We start from the raw sequence: 11,946 nt of genomic DNA, 5'->3' as shown, positions 1-11,946 counted from the left end.
TATTCTTTACTTTTATAAAAAAATATTTAATTTTTAAGGTAAAAACTACTTATTATTTTCTTAAAACAGCATATAAACCTATTTTGATTATTAAAAAAATGGGGACCCCAAATTTGGGGGCCTCAATCAAATGCTTTAGAGGCTTTACCCTATAGCCGGCCCTGGCATCAATATCAATTCTTGAACGTTGAAGTCGTGCAATGACATCTGTAACAACATCTTGACGGATAGTTGCCTTTTGTTCCTAAATTATTTCCTTTATTCTTTGTATTTTCTCCTCCATTTTTTGCAGAGAATTTGTAGCATTTGAAAAGGGTTCAAAACATCCTATTTTTCCTCTCGAAGAAGTTTTTGTAACCCTCCGTCCATACAACCTCAGACGTCCCAGATGTTCAGGTCCCATGACAATGCAAATTCCTCTACAAACTCATTGCCATTTTTCTTTTGTTATGCATCACTTTCCTCCATTTCAGCCTACAAAGCAAATTCAAAAATATAGAATTCAAGTAAATAAAAAGTAAAGTAATAAAAAAAATTATTTGATCTCGAAATAACATCAGTTAAAGATAACCCACACAATTTTACTAGTTGTATCTTCATCCGAGCATTTGTATGATCACCCAACTTTCCTTTTTCTTGTAGCTACAAAGGCTTCTTTTGATGATAAAGGATCAGAAGTTTCCTTATCCTTTTCCTAGTTATATGAAAGTGAGTTAGCTTTCTTGGTGATCTGCCATTAACTAAACAAGAGCAAAAATTGAGAAAGCATTTGCCATGAGTTGCTAGTTATATACCAACTTAGAGCGAACTAAAGCAAAACTTTTTTTCCCAGTAGTGTGAGGATTCTTAAACTTTTTTCGGTTCTCAATATTAATTTTGGACATATTCTCTGCAGGAAGAAAGAAGCACCAAACAACAGTTTACAAGTAGAACTTGAGAAGTATATAGTAAACACAATAGAAACGAAATGAAAGAATGGAAGTAAGAACTCTTTCCAAAGCTACATTTCAGTAAAATATAAGAACTCACAGTAAAACGCTACATTGTATAAAATGTAAGAACTCACAGTAACTCTTTCCAATAGTAAAATGTAAGAACTCACAGTAAACCTTGTAACACCTTGTAAACCTTGTAACTCTTTCCAACAGTTCTTACAGAAACAACCAACAGAAAGTGTTTCTGACAATAAAAATCCCCCAATCTCAACTTAGACTATGACAAATCAATGATAATGTTATAATGGAAATCGGCAATAAGCCAAGAACTATGATTAAGCAAGAACAACTTGTTACATCAATATCAGACGATAATATCAAATTCTCAACCAGAAAGACCATGCCTTTTCTAATCTTTTGACAATGTCTTATGTACCCTTTTCTCGGCATGAAGCTCAATATTTGTTTTTATCATGGTTTTCTCTTCTAAGAACCAAATTCCACCCAATATAAAAGCCAGGTTTTATCATCTGGAACAGCAGCAGTGAGAAGAGTATATGCAACAATGATGATAAAGAAAAATAGTAGCAGTAACGCAGAGAAAGAAGGAAGAAAAACAGCAGGAACAAGAAGAAGAACAAGAAGAAGAAAGAAATATACATACCTGAAGATTTTCACAGTTCCAACATTTAAGGAGTTCCTTAAATTGAGAAGATGGAACATCTTCAGGGATATGAAGCATTCGAGTTTCATCATTGCCATAAGCGTCAAAGTCATCTTTTTTCAATATACTCTTGTGCTTTCTCCAGGCATCTTGGACTGTTTCCAAAGTCCATTTCTTTCCGGCTTCAGGAATATCATATTTATCCTATAATTGGTGTCAAATCTGTTAATGCAGAAATATGAAAGATTTTCAACCCAAAATTAAAAATTAAAAATTTCAAACCTTGGTATATTCCCATATATCCTCTTTTGTGTCCATCTTCCTCCAATCCAAAATATCAAGAGGACATAAAGTCGCATTCCTTTCCAATGTACCGAGGAAGCTTCCAAGCTCTAGCACAACTGCTTCACTAGGACTAACATGTTGATTGCAGTTGTTAAGCAAAATCAGTTTAAGCTCCTACCCCCCATGTACATTTTTCATCTTTATTTTACCTCTTTTTCTTGTTTGATAAGGAAGGTCCTACAGCTATATGAGCCAAAGTAAATCACCAGATTACTATTGTTGATACATTATTTATAACTGAATTAGGATGTAAACCTTTTTAGATAAAATACATAATTCTTACCTTGTTCTTCGCATTGATCATCTACGATAGGAGTTGTAGAATCCAATTGAACTTGTTCCTCTACTACTTGTGTTGCATGAGTAGTTGATCTAGTTTGTACCTGTATTATTACTCATGGATATTGCGGCAGTAGCACATTCTCTTCAATCATATTTGGGCGCTCTTTCTTTGATTGTCTAGTAGGAATAGTATGCTAATGAACTCCTTATTTGGTTTGCTAAATATGCCACAGTTCCAGCTTTTATGTATGTCGCGCCTGTATTTATTTTGGATTTTGAAGGTCTTTCTTGACTCATGTTTATTGGAATCTGAAAAAGAATAAAAATAAATGACAAGAGTACCAAACTGATATAAATGTCAAAATGAGAAAGAAAAATAAGCAAATGCTAACTGATAGGAATTTTCATTTAGTGAACACTAATATCTCATCATAGAAGAATGGATGTGAGTATCAAGTACTATAAATGATTTTTATTAATCAAAGACTTGATCCTTGACTTCACTTTTTTGTTCCAGGAAGTCTTAGCCTTAGATTTGCACTAAAACTCAAGGTTTCTTCAACAGTTAATAAGGGAAAAAGAGTGTCCTTTTGTGGTTCAATCTTGCCTGCTAAAATCTGTAGAAATGAAGATTTTCCAGCACCACTTAGACCAACAATGGCTAGAATTTCCCCTGCTTTTGTTCTGCAATTCACATCCTTAAGCACATGCCTAGCTTTGTTTCCTAAATAATTTTTGCTAAATATTTTTAAAGAGTTTTCTCTCTTTTGTGTATAGATTGTGTAGTTGATTCCTATTGCTTCAATTTCACAACCTTGTTTCTTCATTGAAGAAGTTAACTAGCTACTTCCACTCACAGATTTGCTTTGTTCTTTGTACCCTTTAACCTCTCTTTTTTAAAGCTTCTAAAGTTTTGTTTTGTACTCTCTAAGCTCTGAATTTTTTAATAAAAAAATAACTATTTGCTCATGCGATTCAAGAACTTTGACTGTTTTTCTCTTAAATAGATCTCATCTGCATGTGCTACGAATGAGATGAGTATTAGAACATCATTGAGACTACATACACAAGAAACATACATAATAGATCTGTTTTGTATATATTTGTGAAACATACAGAAGAAACTAACTTCCATAGAAAGACAATGCTAGAGAATAACTTTAAGTTGTTTTTATGACAAAAGATAAGAGTGAAAGATAAGGAGTCAAATTTGTTATGTCAGCAGATGAGATAAAAGGCTGATGAACCAACTAGCTAGTCCCTTTAGTAAAATATCAATTCAACTAGCTCCATATATCAGACTATTGTATCAAGTACTTAGCATATTACAAAAGCTTGGAACTGAAAAAGACTACAAATGCCAAAAACATACAAGAACAAAAATTGTTCGAAATAAGGCAATAAAGTTCAAAATACAAATAAATTCAGAAGTTCGTTCTTCAACCATCAGCCTCTATTCAATCCCAATCAGTATCATCAAAATCATCCTCCTCTTCTTATATATCTATAATTGTATCTTGTGAATGTTGTACATCAGCTGGCATATCAATGACATTAAGAGGTACATCTTCCCTCGACCATCTAACATCAATATCGGCTACTCTAGTTCATGGACCGGCGTCATTATTAGGCTCCCTCCAAAATATCTCCCCAACATTAGGTATATTCTCTTCCTCCAAATCATACAAATCAATAGGAATTTTATTCCTTGCATAATAAATTATTTCTCAATTAGATCCTCCTCATAAAAAACTTGATTAACTTGAGATGCCAATACAAAAGGGTCATCGGTACTATATAATCGGTTAAAGTATACCTGAGATAACCCATATTCATCTACTTCATTACCAAAACAATCACATCTAAACAGTACAACACTAAAGTGACCCCAATAATCAATCTTAATGATATCCTGAATAGCTCCATAGTAGAGAACCTCTCCATCGATGGGATTCTGGTCCCTAGTACTAGCAAAACTATCAGTTGTTGCTGACAAAGTTGTTCCACTATTCTGAGTCTTCAACGGGGCATCCCACGTCATTGTATGAAATAAGTAGACATTAATAAAATATCCATTATATCATTTGGCCAATGTATTAGGCCCTTTAGCTAGCCATCGCAAATGATTGGGCACTTCAATGCTTTTACCTTTCTCTTTAAACCAATTAGCGAAATAAACTATGATTCCTTGTTCTTAACCATGTATTTGATCTAGCACGATTATCAATTAAATTCTTATGTTCCTTGCAAGCTATATGTTTCAAATTTAATCATTAGTCCTAAATGAATTAAGTTTAGAAATTATAAGATGTAAAATAAATGAAGATTATAATACAAGTGATGGTAATATATTTTATCTTACATGATAAATGCCTCCACTTGTTCATCTTCAGTATTGAATAGAGCATATCTATGTGCCTTAAAACATAACTACAAATCCATGAAAAAAATCTCTTTTTTTCTCTTATTCTTAATTCCAATTGGATGACTTATTTTAGGAAATATAGGTGACAAATTTTCTCCCTCACTGTCCCTATAATCCTCAGTTCGGTACATACTGAATTTTATCTTTATCCCAACATGTAGATATCTCGAACAAAAGGTCAAGCACTCTTCGGCCAAAAATCCCTCTGCAACTAATGCTTCTGGATGAGTTCGATTTCGAACAAACGCCTTATACTTGCATAAGTTTCTTTAGATGGAATACATCCAGCGATAATGAGTTACCCCCAAGCTTAATTCCCTTTATTAAATGGATAGGCAAATGAGGCATTATATCAAATTAGGTTGGAGTGAAAATCGTTTCAAGATCACATGTAATATCATTAATTTCAGTCTACAATCTATCAAGATCCCCCCGCCTTATAACCTTAGCACATATGGCTCTATAGAAGTTTCCCAACCTAATCAATGCCAAAGAAACATTCTTGGGTAATGATTTTCTAACAACAATTTGGAGAAAGTAATGTATTATAAAATGAGAATCATGACTCTTGTACCCAGATATTTTCATCTCTTTCTCATGCACACAACATGATATATTCGAGCCACACCCTTTTGGTAATATGGTATTTTTAAAGACGGTGTAAAATCGCCTCTTCTCTTCTGGATTCATGTATAAACAAGCTTTAGCCAAAGAAATTGTTCCACCTACAACATCTTTTATTGGCTGAAGCTCTTTTAGTATTCCCATTTCTTACAAATCGTAAAGAGAATTTATATGATCTTTTGACCTTCCATCTATCTCCAATAATGTCCCAAGAATACTATCACATATATTCTTTTCAATGTGCATTGGATCAAGATTGTGCCTCAATTTGTTAGTTTCCCAATATGGTAATTTAAATAAGATGGATCTTTTCTTCCATGGACCCCTGTTATCCCGAGACCTTTTCTTTTGACCCTTTCCAAACACATTATTGAATTCACGAAGCTTTTCGAGCACTTCTGTACCCGACAAGGGAGTAGGTGTAAGTCTATGATCCTCCTTGCCATCAAATGATTTCTTATCTCTTCGAAATGGATGTTCAGGAGGCAAAAATGCCCGATGATCCATGTAGCACATCTTACGACTATTCTTAAGATATTGAGAGCAAGTGCCATAATTACAAGTGGGGCATGCAAATTTTCCCTTTGTGCTCCATCCAGAAAGCATTTCTAGTGCAGAAAAATCATTAATTTTCCACATTAAGATTGCACGTATTTGAAATATTTTGTTAGATTCAGCATTAAATGTTTCTACATTGAATTCCCATAATTTCTTCAATTCAGCAATTAGTGATTATAGGTACACATCTATATCATTTCTCGTAGATGATGGGCCTGGGATGATCATTGACAACATTATATACTCTGGCTTCATGCAAATCTAAGGAGATATATTATAGTTCATTAACAAAAGATGCCACGTGCTATGGGAAATGCACATTGTTCGAAATGGGTTGAAACCATCAATTGAAAGACCCAATCTAATATTACGAGGGTCGCTAGAGAATTCAGGGTGCAAGGAGTAGAAATCCTTCCAAGCATCACCATCAGCAGGATGTCTTATATTTCCTTCGTTAGGTCATTTATTGGCATGCCATATCATAGATGCAATTATTTCAGGATACATAAATATCCTCTGAAGCCTAGGATTTAATGAAAAATATCTTAAAACCTTTGCAGGGGTTTTGGACTTTTTATTAGTCAAGACATTAACAACATTCTTCCATCTAGAAGACCCACACACATAAAAAGTATCTGTATTTATATTGTCATTCTAAAATAACATGCAATCATTAGGACGTGCATCTATTTTTTTATAATGAAGAACCAAGTATTTTATCATGCTTGTTGCCTTGTAGAAAGACTCGGGTAGTTGAGCAAATGGAAATGCCTCTTTTAATAACTCTGTAACACTACATAAATTTGGACTAGGTGTGGACGTGTTAAATGAGTATTAATGTGACATTTTAGACATATAAAGTCCTAGCGAGATGAGTATGGGTGAGAATAGCTGTTTTGGAATCAAGACGGAGAGTGAGGTGCATAAGATTCGATAAAATCGACTAAGTTTATGGAAGATCTATCTTTCAGCCTCATTTCATGCAATTTTGTTAGGTATTGGACAAAACTCAAAATATAAAAGTTGTAGCCCTTTAAAATATATTTCCAAAAATACATTGTGGAGCCGGAATGGATCTTTGTGTAAAATTATATGTGCATTTTACTGGACAATGCGCAATATACGCGACTAGGTGCGTGACCAGATGGTCTCTTTAGTGGCCACACACTTGTGGCAGTGCTACTGCCCTTCTGCGCGTCTAGGTGTACGGTTGGGATTTCAAGTGCACAGAAGCATACCCGGGGGGGGGGGGTCATTTTTAAAGCCCTACTTCGTCCCCCACACTGCAAAACACAATAACCTGCTCTAGAAAGGGAAGCTCTCAAGAACCTAACTCCTCAAAGGTCCCTCCATCATCCAAGGTAAGTTCTAATGGTGATTCTAAGTTGATTTCAATTCTCCAATACCTTATTAACATTAGTAAATCCTTCAAATCATTAGATATTCGATTGGAACATCATGGTTGAGAAAAGAAACCACAGAACTCGAATTCAAGAGGATTGAACTTCAAAAAGGTAATGTCTTCACCCTCTAATTAATTATAGCATTGGCTAAGTGATTATATACTCTAAGTTCATAAGATATGAGTTGATTGGTTTGATAGAAAAGCATGAACGGTAATAGATTTGGGTTGTTGGTTGTTGATTATTGGTTAAGGGTGTTGTTTATCTTATGGGTGAAGAAGAATTATATTGATTATAAGAAATTTGAGAATTTAGAATTTATCTAGGAGCAAGAGAATGGCTTGTTGGATGTAGAAACATCATTAATAAGGTCTATGAGGCTTTACACCTATAAGGTATTTGATAAAATGCCTAAGTGACCAAAACATGAGTATTATTGCTCATATGGAATCCCTTTGACTTGTATTGAAATAGATCAAAGTTGAAAGAGTTGGTGAATGTTTTATCACGCTCAAGAGCAGGAAGTTAAGGTATGTGAGACTAACTCTCTATGTTTGCGAATGTTAATGATTCTCCCTACACTACGTTTCTTTTACGACGTTACTAATTGCCTCAAAAATATAGTTAAGCCTAGTTCCTTGAATAGTTGCAGAACTTCTATTATCTAGCGTCATAACTCATTCATGACTTTCATTATGGAAGTTGTGAGCTCACTGTGTAATCAATATAGACTTGGGTTTGATGCCCATGAGTCTCAGTCTAGATTATTCAGCATGTCATAAATAATTGAATTTCCAGTTTTCATAATCAATTCAAGAATACATGTCTCAGTCTAGTCCTATTCAGTATTTCAGTATCATGTAACTCAATATGATTCAGTATTTCAGCATCACATATTGCAGTATGATTCTCAGTTCTTGAGTTTAAATCCCTGAATGTTGAATACATATATTTGGTCCTGAGGCCATAGTTTATATGCTTTATGCATATTTGGGATTAATGCCGTAGTTTATGCTTTATGCATGTTTGGGCCTGAGGCTGTAGTTTATGCTTTATGTATTTTTAGGCTTGAGGCCGTAGTTATGTATATGTATACTTGGGCCTGAGGCCATAGCTTAAGCACATATATATTGGGCCCGAGGCCGTAGTTTATTCAGATAAACAGGTTGTTCATCATTCCGAAGAGGGAGTATTCATATCCTTACTTCCTTTGTTCAGTATCCGTTATCAATTATCAATGAAGTTTCAATTTCAACAGTTATCATTTCAGTTATTATTTATCTGTTCTCTATTATCAGCTCAGTTTCAATTTCAGCATTTACAATTCTTTCTTTCAGTTGCTTTACATACCAATGCAATTCAAATATACTGATATCCTTTTTGCCCGGGGCATGCATCTCACAATTAAGGTAATGATTTATAGGTTGACGATTCAGAGCGCTAGGATTCTCGTACTAGCTATTTTGTGAACCCCAGTTCTTTCGGGACATTACTATTACCTTACAGTCTTTCAGTATTTACAGACAATAATTGTTTTGAGTACTTCATTAGAGGCTTCTAGACTAGAGTAACAGTTAGACAGAGTCGCAGGCTTCTCATGTCAAGCTATGTTGGCTACAAATATGTTTCAGAATTGTATTAGTATTTTTTTCACTTTGATTTATATCATTCAGACTTTCAGTATATCGGCATATGTTATCTTATCTTCCGCATTCAATATGTTATGATACCACATGTTGATTCAGTCAGTAGTTAGTTCACTCGGTCGCATGTAGTCAGGCACCGGGTGCCGTGTTATGTCTAGGCCCAGGTTCGGGGCGTGAAAAAGCTTGGTATCAGAGCACTAGGTTCAAGAGTCTTAGGGAGTCTATGTAGCCGTGTCTAGTGGAGTTTCCCTTATATGTGTGTGTCGGCCACTCATATAAATGGTCTACCAAGACATCTAGGATTGTCTCATTTCTTTCTACTCTAGATTGTGCCATGAAGCTTAGAGCAATAGGTAACCTTCTCTTCCTATCGAATTCCAAACGTATCGAATGACCAAGCGACGGGAAATAAAAGTACAAGGTTCTAGAAAGGATAATTTGCCCATTGGGGTATAACTATGGAGTACAGGTTGGTAACAAATGAGACTTGAGAGGATGTTGAAAGTGGGATGCATTGGATAGTAGTACAGATTAGAGCATAACCTTATCAGAAAGTACAAAAGCAGTTATCATGCTTTATGGTTATCAGTTTACCTCAGTTACCAGTTATGTAGTCTTTCAGTTAGCATGTTTATTGTTATTTAGTATGCCAGTATTCAGTTACCAGATCTCTAATTTTTAGTGTATACAAATTCTGGTGACTTGTAAGTATACAGTGATGCCTACGGGTGCTAAAAGAAAATGTAAGTGACAGTGATAATAGCAAAATCTTCGCATATTTTAGGTCCAGATTAAGACCAAGACTCACCGGACGGTGCATGAAGTGATTTATCAGATGATGGTACACTCTGAAGGACAAATTTGTGTATGGTAGTGCATCTATATGTGTTTTACCTCATGAAACAATTTATTTTTAATTCTTGAAAATGGAGCCACATATTGGATGATGATAGTTCAGATGTCAGACCCCATAGTGTAACAGGTTAAGAATTTAACTACATCGGGCATACAGTTTTGGACAGAAAAAGGGCTTAAGGGAAAAATACCTAAAAGACAGAAACATTGGTCATTGCCAACGATGTATTTTTTTGTACAACTCATGTATATGACTAAGAAGATATGATGTACGAAATGAGAACCAAGAGCAGCTGCTATTGAATTTCAGGAAATGATTTTAAGTTGTTTAGATTTATTCAAATCAGAATTAGAAAGTACCACGTTAGTGAATTACTATAAGAAACAACTATTATTGTGAGATAAAAGATATAACAGTTTCCCCTTAGGTTATGTGACTAAGTATTTACCACTGATGTTTATAGTCTGGTATGGTTTTGAAGTGTATAGAAAGTTTGGGGTTAGATATTCCGATTTCGTTTAAGCCAAATCAAATTTCCCTAAGTGTGATTCATGTACATAGTTCAAAAAAGGATAGTATGGGACCGTAGAATATGGTCATATGGTAATGGAAGTTAGGAATAACCTTATGCTTAACTTTATATATTCAAAGCAGAACAAGAAAACATGATACTAGTAGGTGGTTAGTAAAAGAATAGCAAGTAAGTTTTGAGTAGATACAGTGAATTAGCAATTTCAGTGGCGTTAGTAGAGGTAAGATTTGATTCATTTAGCCAGGTTAACTCTAGTGAGTGGATGAAAATTTGAAATACTGAAGGCATGTTAGAACCCAGAGAGTTTAAGTTAAACCCGAAGTTCAGTGACAATGGAAGAAAAAAAAATCAGCTAAGTAGTAAGAGAGCAAGCTACAGAAGAATACCCTTTAAGAGTTATCGAAAAGAGGTTTTCCCAAGATTGACAGCGTGAGTAGAGTTAAATCATTAAGATTATGTATGATAGTTGTGAATACATTAGCTTTCTATTTGTGTAAGTAAATTAGTTTTTCCTAGTAAGAAAGATTGCCCAGAAAAAAAGTCGGAAGATAAGTCTTCATTGACATAAAGTGCAAGAATTGTAGAACATAAGGAAAGTTGTTCGGATCCCAACAAAAGAGAAGGATCCGCAAGTACAAGACCTTAACCTTCGGTCTAAGGGGGAAATGTGAAAATCGTTAGTAAGTCCAGTTGGAGATTTGAAACTCGCATAGTTAGCACGGGATATAAAAACTCTAAAACCATGCCCAGGTATGTATCATGAGGGTAGTGCCATTGCACGAGACTCTAATCTTCGGAGTACTGGTCAAAGACTTAGATCATAACAATTCTATAAGTATTTTCAGGAAGTATCTTAAAAAGACAATCAAGTATAAGAAGTTCAGCTCATGATTGAGGCAAACAATAGAACTATAGTGAAAGAATTTCACCGCTTATCCAAGTTAGGAGCCGAAGTGAAGGAGAAACAGTTTGATGACCCTACTTGTTGCAGCTGAAATAGGGGATACACAAGCATAAGATGATGGCTTTTGAACAAGGGGGAGATGATGGTACTTTGAGGCACCTAGACTGTGTGTTCCAGAAATAAATGGGCTTAGAGAACGAATTATGTCAGAAGCCCACAATTTCCAGGTATTCTATTCACCTAGGTCCCACAAAGATGTATCATGGTCTTTAGGAGATTTATTGGTGGAATGTGTCACGACTGAAAATCCAACTAGTCGTGATGGAACCTAACCCAACCCGCTAGGTAAGCCAATTAACCATTATCCAATGTAATAAGATTTATTAAGAGAAGAAATAATAATACAACTGTATTTATACAAGAATTTCCCAAGGACTGGTAGTACAAATCATGAGCTTCTAAGATATAGAGTTTACAAAGTTAGTTTGAAATAAAATACACAATTTGTTTGAAATATACATGAAAATATCTGAAATACTAAAGCTACAAGGATCAAGAGGCAGCTATAACTGGAATGCAGATACATCTTCAGATCTAGCTGCCGCCGTACACAGCTACATCAACATCCAATATCTGCACACAAGGTGCAGAAGTGTAGTATGAATACAACCGACCCCATATACTCAATAAGTAACAAACCTAACCTTAGGTTGAAAGTAGTGACGAGCTGGGACAAAGGTTAGAGTCCAAATCCAATAACCAACGACAGTTC

General features: G+C 34.9%; 1 protein-coding gene across 1 annotated transcript; it reads right to left on the bottom strand.

Annotated features, from left to right (window-relative positions):
• Positions 1–231: 231 nt before the first annotated feature.
• Positions 232–2,070, bottom strand: LOC108943557 (uncharacterized). The gene is made up of 4 exons (XM_070193403.1): positions 1,882–2,070; positions 1,600–1,803; positions 578–694; positions 232–474 (listed from the first exon to the last, which is right to left on the bottom strand). Exons 1-3 carry the CDS (start codon positions 1,915–1,917, stop codon positions 617–619), a joined length of 318 nt encoding a protein of 105 aa, XP_070049504.1. The 5' UTR covers positions 1,918–2,070; the 3' UTR covers positions 232–474; positions 578–616.
• Between the last annotated feature and the right edge of the window lie 9,876 nt (positions 2,071–11,946).

The sequence above is a fragment of the Nicotiana tomentosiformis genome, chromosome 2 (assembly GCF_000390325.3).
Source record: "Nicotiana tomentosiformis chromosome 2, ASM39032v3, whole genome shotgun sequence".
In the NCBI taxonomy this organism is placed as follows: Eukaryota; Viridiplantae; Streptophyta; class Magnoliopsida; order Solanales; family Solanaceae; genus Nicotiana; species Nicotiana tomentosiformis.
Note: the sequence above shows the minus strand (reverse complement) of the source record. Positions and strands in the feature narration are given on the sequence as shown.